The following is a 19224-nucleotide window of genomic DNA, read 5'->3' as shown; positions in this document are numbered from 1 at the left end:
TCACCCGTGATTCCCGGTCTGCGCATCTAATTATGCTAAAGCTAACAATCATTCACTCGGTTCGCCCATTCATCGGTTAGTCTTGGGTCTCCCCCTTCCTCGCCCCATCCGCTCCTCCTTTTGGATCCGCACGGTGGGTGAAGGGTAAGTCTTAGATTTTTGTTAGATAGTTTCAAAAGACATTTCGCAGTTTGGTTCAATTAAACAATCCAACACAGCTAGAAGCCACAAACTAAAGGCTTTTCATAAATTAAGGACTTAAAGAATTTTTTGGGAAAGATTCAATAACATGGGAAAATTAAATATGGAATTTTAAGAGATGATCTTTTAAATGATTTTTTTATTTAAATATTATTTATTAAGATATTTTTAAAATATCATTCAATTTTAAAACCAAATTTCCTTCCTTTCTTTCGATATGTAACGCACGCAGACTATTAAAAACACACATACAACTTTCATTAACAAGTAAGTAATTCAGTCCATTTTATGTCAAAATTTGTTTTTTTTTTAAAATAATTTTAAAGTCTTACACTTCCGCACCGGTTTGTTTTTTTAATCCCAACATGGAACATTATCCTCAACCAATCATTCACGAGCGGCGCATTTTGTTCCCAACGCGCCCCACTGTACGGGAGGACACGGCGGAAGCATTGGAAAGGGAGTATGGGCGCTGTGGTTTCCGCTGTTTTCCCGAGCGAGAGGATGAACCAGTTGCAATCCGATCCTCGGTCCCCGTGGTGCTGTGCTGTGTGTTGGTGTGCGGGGAGCCAATCCAAGCCACACGTACACATCATTCATTTACCACACCTAGCGATTCTACGAAATGCGCGGCCCACCCTGAAGTGCGCGGACCGTTTGGCAGTGCATTCCCGCTTGTTTAAGCGCGCCCTAATTGGGGGAAAACAACAGAGCGCCACGATGAAGGGGGGGAGGAGTGTTAGAGCGTCATCGTTCCCGCTTTTCGCTCATTAGATTTTTGAGATCGCTACGGGCAAGCTGGGTTCGTCGCTTGTTGACGCATGCCCAAACAGACTGGTCAATGGAACGAGGCTGCGCGCGTCAAAGTATCACCCAGAGGGGAGGGGTGGCTAAAACCGATCCCACTAACGATATTCTAGGAATGATTTAAGGAGAGAAAACAAAAGAAAGAAAGGCTTGAAAGAACGAAAGCAGCAACAAAAAAAGGTGATGAGTGCGGGAGTGCGTGAGCTTTATCGTTTACTCCATTACACGCGTGCATGTTAATGATCGACATTCTTCGTGGCCATAATGATCGGTTGATGAGAACTGCATACACATACACACAGACTCATCTTTTCATGCTTCTCCTGGCGGGTCCATAAATATGGAAGTATGGTTGAGCGCGTAAAAATACAATTACTTGCGTAGTGGAGGTTTGGATTGCGTTGCGCTTCTGTTGCGTGCCCACGGATAAGGATCGAATCCGTTCTTTCGCTGCCCCCTCCACCGCCCGCACAACGTTTTAATGAATGATTTGATGGGCGAGATTTCAAGCGTAATTTTGGGTTTCGGCCGCCGCAGTCCCTCCAAGACGGCTTTTCTTGTGCTTAATTGACAATAAATATGTTATGACTACCGCAATGACTACCGCAATGACTACCGCACGTTTTTTACCGCACATTTACAGATGTAAAGTAGTAAATTGTGTGCCGGCGTGTAGAAAAGTTCAGACTCTCTTTGGCAGCGCGCGCTTAAACGCGCTATCACTACTTCATCCGATTCAGGACAAAGTCACACACTACCACCAGTGCCTGCTGGTACGGCGACTGGTCGAACTGGCTGGCGAGCCGGCGTGCCTCGGCACAGTGCTTGCGGGCGAGGAAGCGCGTCTGCTCCAGCCCCTCCGACCGGTGCACCAGCTCGTACGCTCGCTCAGTGTCCCCCTCGCCCCGGAAGCGGCGCACAATCATCGCATTCAGCTCGGGAAACTTCTCGCAAGCGAACAGTACCGGGGCGGTGGCGAGCCCGAGCTTTAGGTCGACGGCCGCCGGTTTGCCCATCGCTTCCGCGCTCGACACAAAGTCGAGCAGATCGTCCACGAGCTGAAACGCTAGGCCAAGGTTTCGCCCGTACTGGAAGCAAATCTCGGCGGTCCGTTCGCCCACCCCGGTCAGTACGGCGACCGCCTTCAGGCTGTTCGCTATCAGCGATGCCGTCTTCCGGTAGGAGCGGGCGAAGTAGTGCGCAAACCGTTCGTTTTCCGTTTCCTTCGTGTCGAGCTGCATCAGCTCGCCCTGCACCAGATCGGCCAGTATCTCGCTGAGGATGAGCGTCACGTCGTTGTGCTGCAGCCGGGCGAGCATCATCGACACGACGGCGAGGATGTAGTCGCCGGCCTGGGCCACCTGCCGCTGGTTCCACAGCACGTTCACGCTCGGTTTGCCGCGCCGGGCGAACGACTGGTCGATGACGTCGTCGTGCACCAGGCTGGCGGTGTGGATCATCTCCGATATCATTGCTATCTGCCGCTGGCCCTTCGTAATCGGGCGGTCGCTATGGAGCGCCTTCGCCATCAGTATCGTAATCATCGGCCGGAGCGCTTTGCCCTGCCCGTCGAAGTAGTAGGTGGCGATTCTGCCCAGCTCCGGGTGGTTTGTGGCGAGCTCGATTTCCTCCCTAATGTCCTGGTAGATGTGCCGCAGCTCGCCTTCCAGCAGGACGTACGGATCGACCGTTTCGTGCTGCCTGGTGCAGAGGTGCTGAAGGACGGAGCAGCTTTTCTGGAGCACCGATCCAACGGGTTGTGCTGCGATGGGTTTTACCCGCTGCGAGGGGAGGAAGCGTTTGCTGGCGGTGGAATGAATGGCACTGCGTGTGACGGTCGCTATCGTTGGCGTTCTCCATCCTGCTGGGTTGATGTGGCACAGCAGCGTGCCCGCAATCCTGGATGATAGCAGCAAGGCTTGATTATGCAGGGGAATCATTGGCAGACTAAGACTAGAAGAGAAAGAGCAAAATGAAAGGTTTATAAACACCACGAAACATTGCATCGTATCAAAATGCTGGTGTTATATTTGATAGGTTAGCTCCTACACAGTCCGAACAGAGTCGATTTCCAACCACAATGAGGACTCATTTCAACCGGATGCGTGGTACTTATTGGGTGGACAGCTTGTGCACGAAAAATTCTGCATCTTGATGTTTTTTTTTTTTATGTTGGTAAACATTAGCCAGCAGAGAACTCAGATAAATGTTCCAATCTTTTCAACAAAAACTAGTTGCTTTGCAGTAAAATAGCAAAACAAATGGTCACCTTAGCTTACCATCAGCTCGAAAGATAACAACAGCATCGCTCTCCCTGTGCTGCCGTTACCAACTGCATCTGAAAACAACTGAAATTGCATAATGATCCAAGGACAATTGTACGATGTTTGCAAGAAGAGAAGACGAAATAAACATTCCTACTGCGCATGCGTGTGCCGTATGTTCAAAGGTAAACAACAAGGGTGTGGTGGTAGTCCAGACTTTTGCCATTTAGGGACACACACACACGCAAGCAAGAGAAGGATAGTAGTAAATAGATAATTGAACTGATAAATTGTTAACTGACTATTGTTATAAGCAATAATTGACTAGTATTTCAAACTGCAAAGAAATGGAATACAGGAAATGTAGGTTTTTGCATGCATTTCTCCTGAGCCCTGACCAGCAACACAACTATTAACATGGCATAAATCACCACAGCAATACACACAACACCGCGAACGGTCTTGGTCAGTTCAACCTGTTCGCATGAAACCCCAACGTATCATTTCGGAGAGCACATAAATCAAATTAGTGCAACGGCACATCCAGGGGACAGGCCGACCAGCCAACCGACCGGTACCTCGCAGTTGTCCCGTTCACTGTCCCAGCACAAACACGAATCATTTAACAACAACCCCTGTGTTGCTCGCTGTTGCTTTTGATGAATGGTTATTAAAATTCTAATTGACTTGTTTTCCATTTACAATTACATCATCGTAAAAGCAAAACCAAACACAATGCCACTCGATCGATCGGGGGAAATGAAAAATCTAGTTTACACCAAACCGACGGGGCGGGCTTCGAACGCGCCATGTCGCGGCCAGAGAAATCGATCATTTCGTCATAAACTTATCATTACGCGGCGGTCATCCCGATCAACCGTTGCATCCGCTCCGGGCCCTTCAAAATGCGCCACCAAATCCATTTATACTCCCGCGTGCGCGCGTGTGGCCGGTGTGTGTGTGCGCGCGCGCTCGCTCGTTTAGTGATCATAAACAAGAAATGGATACCACCAGCACGACAGCGCACGACTGGGAACTTCCTCGGTCGGTGGCAGAAATGAAGATATTCTCGACATAATATACCCAACAGGGGAGGGCAGCTATTGGAGAGAGACGTCCATAAACCAAAAACGTGAACACGAGGGAAGTGGACCACCACCCGTCCGGCAGTTGTGTGATTTGTGATCGTTATTCCTGTGCTGACGTTTATTCCCTCGTGCCTTTTGTGTGTTTGTGACTTGGTTTTTCCAACCAAAACCGAAAAAGGGTGTCCAAAGCTTTCCGTTAATGGATCTGCGGCAGGCAGGCCGCCAACGGACAGCGTTGGTTCCTCCTGTCGTCGTTGCATGGGGTGTGTATGCAATGCAACTACTTCTCTCCACCAAAGGGAGAGGGCGAGTAGTAGTCGGTTGGAAGTTTTACCAACCGCTTTAGGTGTGCCATTGGGTCAGTATGCTAATTTCGCGTTATTATTTTCCACTCCGCTTTCGACCGAGACACAGAGAGCACAGAGGGACGCAAGTGCGGACAGGCGTCATCTTAAGCAGGTGGAATTAATTTGTACCGAATTTTTGGGCCCAAGATGCGCCTTCAACGGGCTACCCGTAGTCATCCGAGGTGATTAAGTGTAGAGAGTCCAGGGAACGGACGACTAATGTCTTACCTTCTGCGCTCCACGCGACATTCGAGCAGTGCGCCGGCTTGTCCACCCACTCGCGCTGAATGAGTCTGGGCGAACAGCTTGAGGGCTTGGGAATTCGGTACCCGAAAAATTACACCCCAAAAAATGGCCCTACTGACCGAAGCAAAAAAAAAAAAAACATGACTGAAATGAATTGAGCGGCATTAACATTGGTGACATTCTCCAAATCGCATTCTGACGACTCCCGGACGACTCCCGATTTCCCGGTGCCCGGTTCGGGGAGTCACCGTCGACCAGCATGACAATGAAATGGATACATCTTTCGACGGGACGCCACAGTCCGGCGCGAGTGTTCGAACGTTCCCAGACTTGATAATGAGCCAAATGAGAGGGGGTACCATTGGGGACACACAGTTCTCGCCAAACGTAATTGTGCGAAGGATTGTCCACAGGGCCACCAAGTACTGTTAGCTTTTTTTTGGGGGAAGAGTTGGTGGTTTGCATTTGAAGTCTGGATCAGAGGGCGAAGACGAAGCGTTGAATATTCATTACACATTACACAGTTGTTGTTATTCTGTCTTTTTTTTTGCGATTCCGCGTGACGTCCGGTACCGGATCGAACGTTCTTGCGCATCGTTGTCTTCTAGAAGTGGCGCGCTCTTATGTCATAACACACCCCGACGCAACTCTGGAACCTTTCTCTCCCCCACCAGTGTGAGTGTGTGTGTGCAGGCACATTTGCATACTGTTTACCGTCGCTTATTTATAGCTCCCTGGTGGGCACGGAACCAAACCGACCACAGTGTGCAAATGGATAAATGGATCGGCAAAGAAATGCTGACACCCGGCAGCAGATTGTCATAAAACAACAGCCGGCCTAGCAGCAGATATTTCTATCACGTTTTCCTTCCAAATGATCCACAACCCCTTTTAGATCGGGACGTCTTCATTAATCATACCCCTGCGTTTGCATGGCTGCTTCCATCTTCCTTTACTTTCGATATAGCTTATCTTAAATACTAATTTCCTTCCACCATTTCGGACCATTTAGTGCGCGAGTTCATGGTCAACACTGCTTTCTGGGCGGTGTTTTTTTGTTGGACAGGCCGACTACCGATCACTTACACCCGGCGGAACGCACCCCAATTCCCAAAAACCGGCAATTTGTGCTCTAATTAATGCAAATCGAATCACAACTTCTCTCGGTGCTTTATCTCCTCGGGCCACACACATTAGCCGCCCGCCGCCGAGTCGGCCGAAGGTGAAGGTTAACGAGAGAGCGCACGGTGTCTGCTCGTGATCACCACACTTCGTGCCTCCCTCCCTCCCTCCCGTTTGCTACTGTTCTGTCCCGGAAGCGACAGAAATCTCACGATAATGATCGCGTGATGTACGATGACGGTTGTTTGAAAGGTTCGCAAGAGTGGCGCTGGAAATGCGGCCGCAGTCCCGCGAGTCCTGTTCGGTCCTTTCGTGCCCCACAGAAGCACAATTTCCAAACAAAGGCATTGAATAGAAATAAAAGAACACGCCACGGCCCCCAACGCAAACAACCCCCGGCACTCGTGTTCGATTTTCGCAGCAACGGATGGCGGTCTGGTGCGTTCCCCACGCGCTTCCGGTAAGGCGTTTGGTGCGCCTGGAGCTGGAAAACGTTTGGAATGGAGAGAAAAGATTGATGACTTTTAATTTGATCGCTATTCATGGCTCAAACCGAGACATCTCTCCCCCCCCCCCCCCCCCCCCCCCAGCACATAGGCACTACTGCACTGCGCCAATCGGCACGCCAAAATGGGGTCAAATTCTTGCCTCGCACGGGCGCACTCCGGTTTTCACCGGCAGACCCGCCTAATAGACTGATCGGGACTGAGTCGGATCTAAGTTTGTTGCAGCGCACGGGCAACGCGGCTGGGCAGTAACTGGAGCCGAGGGCTTCCCATGGGAAGCGTCGTCCAGGACAGGGACAACGTGGCGGAAAAGGACAAAGCTCTCACCACACGCAATGACAAGCGGTTGACATGTTGACATGATACGCAATCACTTCCAAGCTTACGCACCCGCGGCCCGAACCCCGAACGGGAGAAGGCTTGAGGTTTTGGGGCCTTTTTTTTGCTGTTGTTGCATCTTGTTGCGTGCAAAAAAAAACATCCACCACAACAGCTTCCCTCCTCTCCTGACTGATTGTGGCGGGGTTTGTGTCATTTGATGCTCGTTCCCAACGTTCTGCGGCGCATCATCCATCACGCGCGACTGCAAATCAATGGCTGCACATAATTCAGCACCGGCAGAAACAGTTAGGGCGGCCCGGGCCCCTGTCCCGTTGCTGATTACACCCGTACGCGTGGTAAAGTCACTCAGACCGCGGGCGTCCCGCATCACGTGCATCAGTTTTGCCGGGCCATCGTTGCCACCGTACCGCACACACACACACATTTCCCACGCGAGGGCACACCGAAACCGCAGAATGGATTTAATTATATTCTCGTTCGTTCGCTCGTTCGTCTCCTCACCCCCATTTTTGCAGGGGGGCCAGAGAGTGCCAGATCGGCTGACAAAGATTTGAACCAAACCGAAGCGACTTTCTTCCCCATTTCGGTCTCCATTTGGTGTACCTCTTGCAGCGGGGCAAACGATTGCTTCATGGTATTTTTCTTGCGCCGGCTCCATCTTCGTATCCTTCCACCTACACTGCACACATCCCGGTGTGTACCGGTATGTGTGTATCTTGTTGGTGGATGTTTTTGCGCTACACTCTACTATCCCGTTACCCCACCAGAAAGACATCGCAAGGGGAGAACGCGAAAGACGCGAGCGCGCACCCGCAAAAATGGAACACTGCCGGCGAATGACGAAACCCCGATGGCCCCGAATTTCATCCATCCAAAACCACCAACGCGTCAGAGTGTTTTTTTTTTTTGCTGCAAAAAGCTTAGGGTGTTTTTCTTGTGCAACAAAAAATAACCCTTCCCACACGCAAATAGACGCAAAAAAAAATCAGGAACGCATTATAGCGTTCCACCGGGGGTGCGCGCGGGTTCGTGGTTTTCACTTTCGCGCATGTTACTTGTTTGCACGCAAAATCGATCGATTGATCGTCGTTTTGTACCGTTTCTGCTTCCTTCCAAGCTTTAAAAATTGATCACTATCGTTCAGAGAGGAAAAAAAAAACACGAGCGCGATCTGGGGAGGATCTCCCTATCCTCCCTGTTTTTTTTTAAACCCGATCGCCGGCGTGATTTAAAATGGCCATAGGAAGGAAGAGTACGATCAGCGTTGGTACGCGGAAACCGACACCGTTTACACCGTTTCTTCTATCGCAAACGTGCGTACTAAAGTGTCGAGTGTGCCGTGTGCTGTTGCGCACCATAATTGATGGTGTGCTGGAAGGGCGATAAACGTTCCATGAAGGCTCCGCTGCTTTCACTGCGCACTGTTGAGGCGTCGTGCCCTTCGGCCCTTCTGTAAAAAAAACGGATGTCAAAACGGCTGCTGTGATTAGCGCATCGGATTAGCGTGCGCTTCCGCACGTAAGGCTCGGCCGGATTGGTGGGTTTTGAATCGACGCCGGGTAACGGGTTTGAAGGAACGGCAAACTGCTAGATGGTCCTGTACGACACAGGCTTTATTAGGTCAGTTATGCAGTAAATTCAATCATGATAAAGAGGTCCAATTATGGTACTAAATAACGTTAATTTTACATTGCGTGTATGCAAACATGTGAGTGTGAGCAATCAAATTAATCTTTTGTTTTTGCAACAGCCTGACCGATCGTACGTAAAAGAGCAAAAAATAAGATCATAAAAAATATTGTTTAGGATGCGATCCCTTTCGCTCGTGGTATGCAGAGGCTAGTTTTTGTACACAAATCACGATCGTCACATATTTCATGTTGACCTATTTTGACATACAAATTCAAAAAAAAAACAAAAAATATAAACAGAAAAAAATCCCTCACAATGTAAAATAACAGACAGAAAACGTAGAGGCAATAAAAAAGGAACGTTTGTGGAACCCTTTCTCCTACCGTTCGATCACATTCTCTCCCTCCCTTTTCGCATCTAAAATCCAATATCGCGCAGAATGGTTTGAAACGCCAGTGATTTGTGATTTCCGCACATTCCCTATCGTGGCGCCGAAGGTTCTGCGTGTTTTGAGTTTTCGTCGCTCGCTCCACAATCGATTCAAATGTTGTCAAACGATCCCAAAACGGGCTACAAAAAAAAACAATCTCAACGGCAATGTTAAGCAAACATAGAAGATACATCGATACGGGTTGGCACATGTGGGAAAAGCACATGGCCCACACTCACTCACTAAGCAGTCGTAAGGGCCGGCCAAGCAATAAGGGTGAGCTGTGTGTGTCTTTCTCTTGCCACATCAGGGCGAATTGTACTTCCACTATCTTTACAGTTATTTATGCGATGGCAAACATCTCATAATTAGCGGTTGGCGGCACCCATTTCCATCCCGGTAGATGATGAGCGGGAACGGTGGGCAGAAACGGTAGAGCAGCCCGAGCTATGAGAATCGGCATGTTCTGTGCTCTCTTTCGGTCACCTTTTATGCACTGTGTATTCTAAAGCATTATACATTTTCACTTAAGCCGACGGGGGTCGTAGGCCCCTCATGCCGGACGGATGAGTTTTCGAAAAATGTATATTCTTGTCTATGCTCCCCCGCCCGCCCGTTAGTCATGCTGCTCCTTTTTTTCTCCAGCGAACGATTCGATCCGATCGATCCGAATCGTGCCGCGTGGTGAGTCTTGACCCGAAGACGATCGTGGGGTGATAGGGGGACAGTGTAATAATCATCATCATTGCACCTACCCACCCACCCTCGTATGGAATGGATGGGTGACGTTGGTAGGCGGCGTTTTAATATCACATTCTGCCACAAGGGGCCAAATCGCAGGCGCCGACAGCCTTAGCAACCGTCGCGCCGCGTGAACTCCACGCGTTACCATGTGAACTGCCGCCGTTGCCGGTGCTGCTGCTGCTACTTCGATGTTCGTTATTTGTTTTTCACCGCTCAACAGCGCTTGGGATGCTATCCATCCGTTCTGCTGCCCTTTGCTTCAGCTCAGTGCACACACACACACACACACCGGGGGCGGAAAAAACACACAACTGCTAACGTCACGCGCTTCATCGCAACGCACCGGACATTGCTTTTCTGCTGCTGCCGTCGCCGCCGCCGCCCCCCGGGGAAGATAGTGTTTGCCAGCGGTTCCGGCAGTTCCGGCCGAAGTTCTAGCCTGTGTGTGTGTGTGTGTGTGTGTGAAAGTGACGAGAACGCAGGTCGGCGAATAACCTCCAACAAGCAGGGCGCGCCCACCCACCCGTACAGCAATATCAATTACAAACGAGCCGCCCTCCCGAGGATGGGTGGTGAAGAGGGCGAATCATTCTCGGTGGCGGGCACGAGCGCTTCCGGCGGTACGCTGTCCATCTCGGTGCCGGGCGGTGGCAGCAGCAGTACTGCCGGTGGTGGCGGCGGTGCCCGTACGACCTGTCGAAAGGATGTGACCGTCAAGTTCCATCTCATGAAAGCACAAGTGGTTGCCCACGCCTACCCGCGCCAGCACACGCTGGAGGAGGTGAAGGAGCACATTGCGTGCAAGTTTCAGGTGAAATCGAAATTCCTGGTGCTGCGCCAGGCGGGCGCGGAGCTGCCCGGCCACCGGCGGCTGGAGGAGCTGTGCGTCAGCGAGTACAACGTGTGCGATCTGGAGCTGCTGCTGTCCGAGCCCGCCCGGGACGAGAATGTGCAGCTCAACCTGAAGCTGTACTACCGGTAAGGTGGTTTTGTGGTGGTAGTGGTGGTCGGCTGGGAAGCCGCCGTGGGAAGACTCCCACCCGGCGTGGCATATTTTCAGCTTAATTGGGCGGCAAGCGGGTTGCATTTGCTTTCGGTGGTTGCAGGAGCGCGTTTCCAGCACAAATTCCCTCTTGGAGATGGAGTTTTCCTCGCTGGGAAATGGTTTGAATTTTAATTGTGGAAAAGCGGAAAGAATGTTTGAGTAGAGCGCCTCCGGGGGAGGTACATTCAGTTCGAGAAAAGCGATTTTTATTCCAACATTCAGACATTCTAGAAATTCCAATTCTTCAATGGATATTAATTGGGCACACACAGGCCCTTTAGTCGGTGATACTGTATAGAATATTAATGTGTCTATTCCTTTCCAGCAATCTTACCCTGCCCGACATCATAACGGTGCGCATTGCCGGCGAAGACGGCAAACCGAGCCGCGACGTAGTGGTGGAAATTGAGAACCAAGTCATCACCAAACCCTTCGTCGGGGGCTACATCAACAAGCAAAACAGTAAGCACTGCACAGTTCGTCCCCCTACCCTTCCTACCCACCTCTTTAACGCAGCTGCCCGCGTTTTGTCGCCATTTCCAGACGTTGAGTACCATCACGCCTTCACGCAGACGGGCCCACCGGCGGATCGGTTAGCTCGACCCGGGACCAAATTTAGCCGCGACACGCAAACCGTATGCGAACGGACGACCACCACCACCATCCCGCGCTGCCAGGCCGTGCAGCATTCGGGGCTGGCGGTGGCCGAACGCAAAGTACCCGACGGACCGTGCCGCCAGCCGCTGCCGTACGAAACGGCGCAGGAGCTCGAGCGGCGCAAAGACGTCGCCGGCAAGGTGCTGCTGATACAGCGCAACTTCCGGCGTGTGCTGTGGCAGCGTCTCGTTAAAAAGAGTGCCGCCGAATGGAGGTAAGCGGTGTACTTGCGCAAGATGATCAATTAATTTCTTCTCCGCTCGCTCGGACTATTATTATGGTCGACAAATTGTGCAAAAAAAGCAACCAACGCCATTGCCTTTTTTGGGCATATTCGGGTGGATTAGACAGGCGTTAGAGGGAGGGGCAGAGGAGATGGAAAACCCCCTTTTTTCTCCAGGAAGTGGTCCCCTTTGTCCATCACGACACCCAGCCAAACGATTGCAAATTTGTCAAAACAGATGAAAAGCTCGCCCAGCATGGGTCCGCTGGGTTTGGGTCCGCAGGGAGGAAATTGAAAAAGGTGGTGAACAATACTCGCCAAAGCGTACACTGCCCCTGATGAGATTCGTTCTACACCACCACGGTTCCGTACCTTTTTGGCGCACGGTGCGCGCCTTCCAACTGGTGAAAAGTGTAGCGGAACGCCACAGTTTCGCGCACTCGGCCTGCGCACGCCTGCCTGCCCGTGCACAGAATCGAACCCGGGGAACAAGGTTTTAACCGCGGGCCATAAACCTGCATCTAGGCATCCGGTGCGTGATAAAATCTCAATAGATAAGTTCTGCGTTTTCCCGGCTGTTTGGGGGAGGATCCATCCCGCGCCGTTGGCCGGTCAGTTTTCCTGCTCGTTCGTTAGTTCTTGACCAGTGAGCAGGTGAGGTGGGAATGTAATTACGAGTGACGTCAGCGGTGCCGCTACCGAGCGTGCACTCGATGTGCATTCAATCTCTCCCATCCCCCTTTGATGCCGCTAACCACACATCACCCACATGCCTAATGTGTCGTAAGCATGCAGCAATACATCTTCATCAACGAACGCACCACCCAGGGGAAGGTTTTCTTTAGCAACAAATGTGTGGATTTTAGCAACATTTTAACGGACCGTTCCATGGGGGACCTACCGCAGTGTTTGCCGATTTATGTGCCGTTTTACAGTTCCCTATTAATTGTACTCACCTATTCGGCATTCGGTTGGGAATGTAAATAGAGCCAAATACTCCCAACTCCTCCTTTTTAATGCCTTGCCGTCCCACTTGCTAAGCCGTAATAGCGCAGAGCGTGCTGTTCGGCAGCTCATCTCGTCATCGTTCGCTCGGCTAATGATGCGCGTTTAAGTGTGGCAGCCCCCGCCGTCCAGTTCGCCCGGATTCGCGATCGGATCATCGGAATGCGTCAGATGTCCCATTAAATTGCTTAACTGACCAACGCTCATTAGAACGCTCCACCGACTCACCGGCCGGGAATAGTGTCGGGCTGAAATAATTGCAACCGGGAGTACTGCCGGGAGGGTACCGACCGCTAGTAGCGCCACACCGTTGCCGCGTAGCCCAGAAGGGTTGCCACCGGGCCGATATTGATTCAGGGCCCTCTGCATTACACCGATTAATCGTACGATTTACTGGCCCACCACACCCCACCATCGTTATGATCGTAAAAGGGGCACTCTGCTCTGTGTCGTGATCGTGGCACGATCGCGTCCCCTACCATTGAAACCGTTTCGCCGCTCACTCGTGGGCGGAACAAACCCAATCGATGATTACTACTCTCCTCGTTTACCTCGCAACGGGAATGAATTTATCGATCACTTCCTTAACGGCAGCGTGCGATCGGACACACGCCGTAGCTACGAATTAACAAGCTTATCAAACGAATTCCTGCGCAGGCGGCAGCGTGCGACGGCCTCGTGTCCCGGCTGTTCGCGAGGCCCAGCAGTCTGTCTTCAACCTCGTTTCATGGTTTAACAGGGTCTCGCTATATAGCTATTACTCCGCACAAATGCACACCGCGTGTGGAATATTAATTCATTAGAAGGATTTGTTATGGTAATGGATATTGTCGCACACGGTGGGTGTGAAGGGAAGGAGCCAATCTCCCCCTACGGTTGAGTGGATGAAAAACGCGAAAAGTGGCAGTTAGCAGTGGGTCGGCGCGCGCATGGGTCTAGCATCTGTGTTCATTTCTCGCCGGCTTTTCATAATAGGAATTAGGACGAATTAATCTTTTCCTCCCAGGAACTGCTGCTGCTGTTGTCAGAGAGTAGATTTTGCTATAATTATTGTTTAACACGTTGGGAGCCATGCGGTTTTGAGCGAAGTTCTCCGTAGGGCAACAGGAAGCGCTTTAAGGTGCACGCCGCATGGTTTTGGTGCTCAGTGCTTTCCTCACCTCGATATGGTTCTGTGTAATTTTTTTACAATAATATTCATTAAGATGATGCCTGTCTGATATCTAGTTTCGAGTTAAACAATCTAAAATCTTAGAAAAAGCCAGTCAGGTCTATTCTATTCTTATAATCGAGTCGTCTCGCCGTCGAGATGATGAATTTTTTGTGATGATTTGTATGGAAAAGTTAACTTTGGAGTTCATTTTATCGGCTCGAATCAAGTTCAGAATAAATTAAGCCTATAATAAACAATCTTCTCATATCCATAATAATATCAGTGGATCATGTATCTCAAAGAGTTACAAATATGTAAAGAGTCATGAATCTCTAATCGCCCCGGACTTACGTGTAGATGAGATGATTTTCGGACGACTAGAACCGCACACGAAAAGCATTGATCAGTCATAACGCAACATTTGGCAATCGTTTCGACGAGACACGGAAAAGAGGCCGAATTTGCACAAAATTGAAGAATCACAGCGCAAAATCCAAGTTGATATGGATTACATCAAAATCGATTGAAATCACTCATCAATGTACCTCAGTACGATGAGGCCTGCCAAAAGAGCTAGTGGATCTTTCAATAAGGATATATGTACCATTAGATTTTCTTGAATTTAGCAAGTTTCATGAATCCTTAGAGTCTTTGGAGATTCATACATTTTCTGAGGTTCCGACATCTTCAGAGATTCATGTCATGTACTAGGATATTTATGAATCTTAGAGCATGCGATTCAGATTCAAGGATTCAGTTTGAAGATTCATTCAGATCCATGAATCTGAGTCCGTATTACCCATCTCTATAGTTAGTACGTGTAATATATGCTACTGCTCTATATGTTTAGGAGGAGTAAAGAGGATGGCGCACTCGTGCTGATAACCTTTTCTAGTTGTCCTCACCTTGAAAGCGGGTGATGTGTTCCCGTTGGAAACAGTACCATCACCCGCAAACGAGCCCTTTTGGAGCTTGATCCTCATGCGAGAAAGCAAATCCGTTGTGCCTGAAGGCATCAAAACAGACCACTTGGGCAACTTTTGCAACTCAAATTTCGCAAACAAATTGCACAGCTCTCCCTATTCCTGTGTTCCAATTCCTACTCACCAGAGCGTTGCAGCAGCGGCAGCAGGCAAATGAAGCCGGTGCACAGGAATCAAAAACCCTCGCGCACAACAAAACGGCCGTCGCTCGGGCGTATCCCAAAACGAACGAGGAGTTCGATGCACTGTTCGCTCAGATTCACTGCTGGAAAGAGAACGAGATGAAGCTGATCCGCGAAAAGTACTCCGGGGCGCCCAAAATAGCCGAGATGAACATACTGCTCGACAAGGAAATTCAGCTGCTGAACGGCGTCGAGCGGCAGCGGCGCGCCATCCGCCGGGAGCAGCTGGAGGAGGTCGTCGAGCGGCAGCTGGTGAAAATCAGTGAACCGAAGCGTTGGGTCGGCTACAACAGTAAGTAGTACACCGTGTAGAGGGAGCGTGGGACACGCCGGCTAATTGATAGCTTACTATCCCTCCCCTCCTCTTCCAGATCGCGTTATCGAGATGGAAACACCGCAAACGCAACGGGCCCGCTTTCTGCTGGTGTACTATCGCCGGTTAAAAATGGCACTACCGCCAAGTGCCGGTGGCGATCCGCAAGAGCACATGGCACTGCTGGACGAACTGGCCGATGTAATTGTGCAGGAGAACCATCCCGCTACGGAAGAGGTACAGTTTACGTGCTCCGTTTGACGTTTAATCACATGTTTCAGTGTGTGCCTGTGTGTTTGTTTTTGGCACAATTTAAAATCTAATTCTAATCCTCTTGCCTTACCGCGGAATTCAAACGGAAAGCTGGAAAACTTGCTGCAACGGGAACGCAAACTGCTACTCTGTCATCTGCGCACGGAAGATTTGTCGATTCTGCGGAAGCGGCAGCTAACCCTATTGGCCGATATTATACGCACCGATCCGGAAAAGGCACGCGAAAGTAAGTGCACATCCCCAGAGTACACAACATGCGAATTTGGCTTTGGATAAGTGTAATTCTATAAATACCTGTCCTACGGTACTGTTGCTCTCTTTCTCTCTCTTTCTCTCTCTCTCTCTCTTTCTGTCTCCAATTCTAAAGGGCCGGTTACGAAACTGTGCCGCAAATGCAAAAAACTTCGCCCGGCAAATGCATTCACCGTGCACACACGCCAACGATCGGCTGACGTTTGCGGCCAGTGCACGTCACTGCTCGGATCGACCGTTGATATTGCCGTCTATCGCTCGATCCTGCGTGCGATACGGCGCGACGAGCGGAAGCGCGGCTCGCTCGCGTCCTACGCGTTCATCATTCAGGAGAACGACATCAAGCACATAGTGGAAAACATTTGGCACGGCCATTCGGTCATCTCGAACGATACGGATCGGGCCGACCTGATGCTGCCGCGCTGGAATGTCGCCCAGGACTGGTCGCCGTGGAACTGCATCTGCCTGACCGAGCAGGAAACGCGGGCCCACCTGAAGCTGCAGCGGCTGGACCGCTTCTATCAGCCGAGCGTGCTGAAGGAAATACAAAGCAAGCACGCACTGGCCCGGTCCGTGTTCGGGCAGCTGCGCGAGATCGACCAGGAGTTTACCGAATCCGGCGACTGGTGGCAGGTCGGGCTGGACGAGAAGCTGGTGTAAAAACGCCCCGTGAGCCGGGGTTTGCACGCACACACACTACGTTTTAGGGGTAATATTTTATTCTCTTCATTCTTAACGACATAACCGAGAGCAGCCCCGCGCCGGCCGGTCACTAGCTGCGAGGCGAGGAACCTCCAAAAGATGTAGCGCAGCGCGAGCGCCGCCTACTGTTTGCTGGTAACGATGGATTTGAACTTTTTCTGCAAATATTCCACGCGCTTCAGCAGCTTGTCGCTGGTGCTAAACTCGTTGTACGGTATCGACAGTACGGTGTAGCCCTCCTGCTCCAGTAACCGCATGTTCAGTGCCTGTATGCCGTTCAGCGCGACGTGCGGTCCCTGACACATGTCGTGATAGTCGTGCACTAGCAGCGCAATCCTGCGAACGAACGGAACCAGAAAGCGAATAAATTTATTTTGATAGTGTTTTTGGTAAATTTGTGCTGGTGAAAGGACGCACGTACCTCGTGCCTTGCTCATGTTCCTTATCAACGGGCAGTGGCAGGCATTTCTTATCCAAAACGCATTCAGCATCTGAGAAAAGAGAAGGAAAACACTCATTATTTAGTACTCCTTTTACTCCTCGCCAGTTTTCAATTCGATGCTTACCAATCGTGAATCCCATGGTCGTTGTCTGACTAATTTTGACCATACTTTCCGACGGTATTAGACTCTTCAGCGCGTCCAGCATGCCCGTCACCAGCACTCGCTTATCCTTCGACGGCTCGAACGGTACAAACAGCTCCGCTCGATGCGTGGCAAGCAGCGATTCCTTCGCACCGGGCACTCGTTTGGCTGCGGCGGCCATATTAAGTAGCTTGATTTTCATCGAAGGTTGCAAGTTGCCGCGTCGCTCGTCCTGCAGCCGGCGGAAAAAGTCAGCATTCAGCACGGACGACAGCTGCTCACCGCTGACACAGTTCAGAATGGTTAACGACCACACCGTGTTGAGCCAATCGGTCGAGCGTATGAAATCGTTCTCGGACACGTTCGCCACCAGCTTCGCCTTTATCGTGTCCATACTGATCGGCTCGTAGTTTAGCGTGGCCAACGAAAGTAGCAGCGAGCCGAGCTGGGTCGGTTTGCACAGCTCGTGGTGTGCTGCGATCCACCCGCAAAGATTGTCCAGCACTGCACCATCCCGATAACGCAGCATGCCCAGGCTCGTCAGCACCGACACAATCGGGGCCATTTTGTCCGTGTTTTTGGCCAGCTCCCGGTCCACATCGGCACAGATCCGTCCGGTCAGCACAACGTCGCGAAAGTTGAGGCACGCCATCGCGTACAGCAGATCGCCACACTCCTTCAGGTTCAGCTGGCCCGGACTGCTGGCAATGTTGAACGACAGCGAGCGAAGCAGCGGAATGCTGCGCTTCTTCTTCGCCGCCAACGATGACATGACTTTGATCATTTGAGGTAGCGTAAGACCGGCGATCAGTTTGGCCGCTTCATCATTGGCGGTGATGCCCAGCACGGTCTGTAGATCGTCGCCCTGCAGCTCGGTCGATTTCGCCGAGGGACCCCCGCCGTTGGTACGGGCGCCGCCAGCCGTGCGTTGCGTTCCCGTGCGCCCAAGCAGACTGCACAGCTCGACAAAACGTGAATCGTTCTCAAAGTCCGACAGGTTGACCTTCTTTATCGAACTCCATTCGGCCAATATGGAAACGATCTAAAAGTGCAAACAGACAAAAAAACAAACACACTTTTAGCACGTGGTGCAATCGGCAGCGAAAGCTTCTCCAGCGGGGGCACACACTTTCAGCGCTTGTTTTCGATTCACTTTTGTCACGTCCGACACGGCCAACAGCTCTGCGACCGTGTTTGCCTTCATAATCATCTCATCGATCTGAACGTCCTGCTTTGCGTCGGAACCGCCAGCGGCACCATCCTCCCTTCCATTCTCGTCACTGCGCAGGGAAGCAAAAGCGGCTGCCACGATAGGATCTAAAAGGACACCCAACAGATGTAACGTTAGTTACCAATAGCCATCTCCGGAAGTCGGAACATGTTTGCTCCTTTTACTTTTGGAACCTCCTGCCACTACTGCACTGCCGGTGCTGCCTGGTGTGTTGCGCGAAAGTTTGGGTTGCACTTTGATGCGGTCCCCGTTGCCATCCGCGGCAATCGCCTTGGCCGTGGCGGCACTCGTCGATATGCTGTAGGTGCGAGCATTTAAACAGTACCTGAAGCTGCGACCGATACATCGTAAGTTAATCATATCTGTTGTTTGGGAGGGTGAAAAAAGCACAAAAACACATTTCACAACCGGGTTTACAGCATTTTATGTAATATGTTTATCCGCGAGCGGTGCCAAGGTGGGAGCGGTAGGAGCGGTCTGACGCGCAAACTGGCCATTTGATGGGGGAGTTTGGGATGTACTGGGATACCCAGGGTGTGTACTTACTGCTTATTCTAATGTTGCACCAAGAAATAAGTTAAAAAACTCTCTAAATCTAAACTTAACCGGATGATATCTTGCGGTACCGAGTGGCCCCAAAACATGTCAAATTTCGATGCGTGCAAAAATGACAGCTGGCAGAATACAACAACAAGAAGACATTTTCACTTTCTGCTCTAATCGGGCAAAGAGCATGATCTTAAAATTTCACTTTTATCTGAACAATTTTCACAAAATTAATAGAAAATTAAAAACAAAACACCACACGAGAAAATTCGCCAAACCAATTCAGCATCGCCACCTGCTGAGTCGTCGAGAGGCGCGTGTAAACCCGCACCGCATCTGACACTGC

At 50.7% G+C, this 19224-nt stretch overlaps 3 protein-coding genes across 5 annotated transcripts; 1 reads left to right on the top strand and 2 right to left on the bottom strand.

Moving 5' to 3' along the window:
* Nucleotides 1-456: 456 nt before the first annotated feature.
* On the bottom strand, nucleotides 457-15746 carry LOC120898329 (all trans-polyprenyl-diphosphate synthase PDSS1-like). 3 transcript variants are annotated; one of them, XM_040304031.1, is made up of 2 exons: nucleotides 15634-15746; nucleotides 457-2961 (listed from the first exon to the last, which is right to left on the bottom strand). In XM_040304031.1, the coding sequence occupies exon 2, from the start codon at nucleotides 2946-2948 to the stop codon at nucleotides 1731-1733; it is 1218 nt and encodes a 405-aa protein (XP_040159965.1). In that variant the 5' UTR covers nucleotides 2949-2961; nucleotides 15634-15746; the 3' UTR covers nucleotides 457-1730. The 3 variants fall into 3 exon arrangements, with proteins under 3 accessions (XP_040159965.1, XP_040159967.1, XP_040159966.1); XM_040304033.1 differs by lacking the exon at nucleotides 15634-15746 and adding an exon at nucleotides 14920-15025; XM_040304032.1 differs by lacking the exon at nucleotides 15634-15746 and adding an exon at nucleotides 3288-3388.
* Nucleotides 9959-16911, top strand: LOC120898326 (IQ and ubiquitin-like domain-containing protein). Its single transcript, XM_040304028.1, has 7 exons — nucleotides 9959-10707; nucleotides 11100-11236; nucleotides 11318-11645; nucleotides 14923-15269; nucleotides 15349-15527; nucleotides 15654-15789; nucleotides 15931-16911. The coding sequence occupies exons 1-7, from the start codon at nucleotides 10295-10297 to the stop codon at nucleotides 16473-16475; spliced, it is 2085 nt and encodes a 694-aa protein (XP_040159962.1). The 5' UTR covers nucleotides 9959-10294; the 3' UTR covers nucleotides 16476-16911.
* Nucleotides 16513-19122, bottom strand: LOC120898327 (FAST kinase domain-containing protein 3, mitochondrial). The gene is made up of 6 exons (XM_040304029.1): nucleotides 18879-19122; nucleotides 18497-18694; nucleotides 18231-18418; nucleotides 17084-18143; nucleotides 16939-17008; nucleotides 16513-16853 (listed from the first exon to the last, which is right to left on the bottom strand). The coding sequence occupies exons 2-6, from the start codon at nucleotides 18690-18692 to the stop codon at nucleotides 16640-16642; spliced, it is 1728 nt and encodes a 575-aa protein (XP_040159963.1). The 5' UTR covers nucleotides 18693-18694; nucleotides 18879-19122; the 3' UTR covers nucleotides 16513-16639.
* Between the last annotated feature and the right edge of the window lie 102 nt (nucleotides 19123-19224).

This window comes from Anopheles arabiensis, chromosome 2, assembly GCF_016920715.1.
Source record: "Anopheles arabiensis isolate DONGOLA chromosome 2, AaraD3, whole genome shotgun sequence".
Taxonomy (NCBI): domain Eukaryota; kingdom Metazoa; phylum Arthropoda; class Insecta; order Diptera; family Culicidae; genus Anopheles; species Anopheles arabiensis.
Note: the sequence above shows the minus strand (reverse complement) of the source record. Positions and strands in the feature narration are given on the sequence as shown.

Excerpts from the sequence above, each read along its gene's own strand:
- LOC120898329 (XM_040304031.1), bottom strand. The coding sequence starts at position 2,948 with ATGATTCCCCTGCATAATCAAGCCTTGCTGCTATCATCCAGGATTGCG.
- LOC120898326 (XM_040304028.1), top strand. The coding sequence starts at position 10,295 with ATGGGTGGTGAAGAGGGCGAATCATTCTCGGTGGCGGGCACGAGCGCT. Across the intron at positions 11,237-11,317 it reads CTACATCAACAAGCAAAACA|ACGTTGAGTACCATCACGCC; the intron begins GTAAGCACTGCA and ends CGCCATTTCCAG. Across the intron at positions 15,270-15,348 it reads GCGTTGGGTCGGCTACAACA|ATCGCGTTATCGAGATGGAA; the intron begins GTAAGTAGTACA and ends CTCCTCTTCCAG.
- LOC120898327 (XM_040304029.1), bottom strand. The coding sequence starts at position 18,692 with ATGATTAACTTACGATGTATCGGTCGCAGCTTCAGGTACTGTTTAAAT. Across the intron at positions 17,009-17,083 it reads GACCATGGGATTCACGATTG|ATGCTGAATGCGTTTTGGAT; the intron begins GTAAGCATCGAA and ends CTCTTTTCTCAG. Across the intron at positions 16,854-16,938 it reads GAACATGAGCAAGGCACGAG|GATTGCGCTGCTAGTGCACG; the intron begins GTACGTGCGTCC and ends GTTCGTTCGCAG.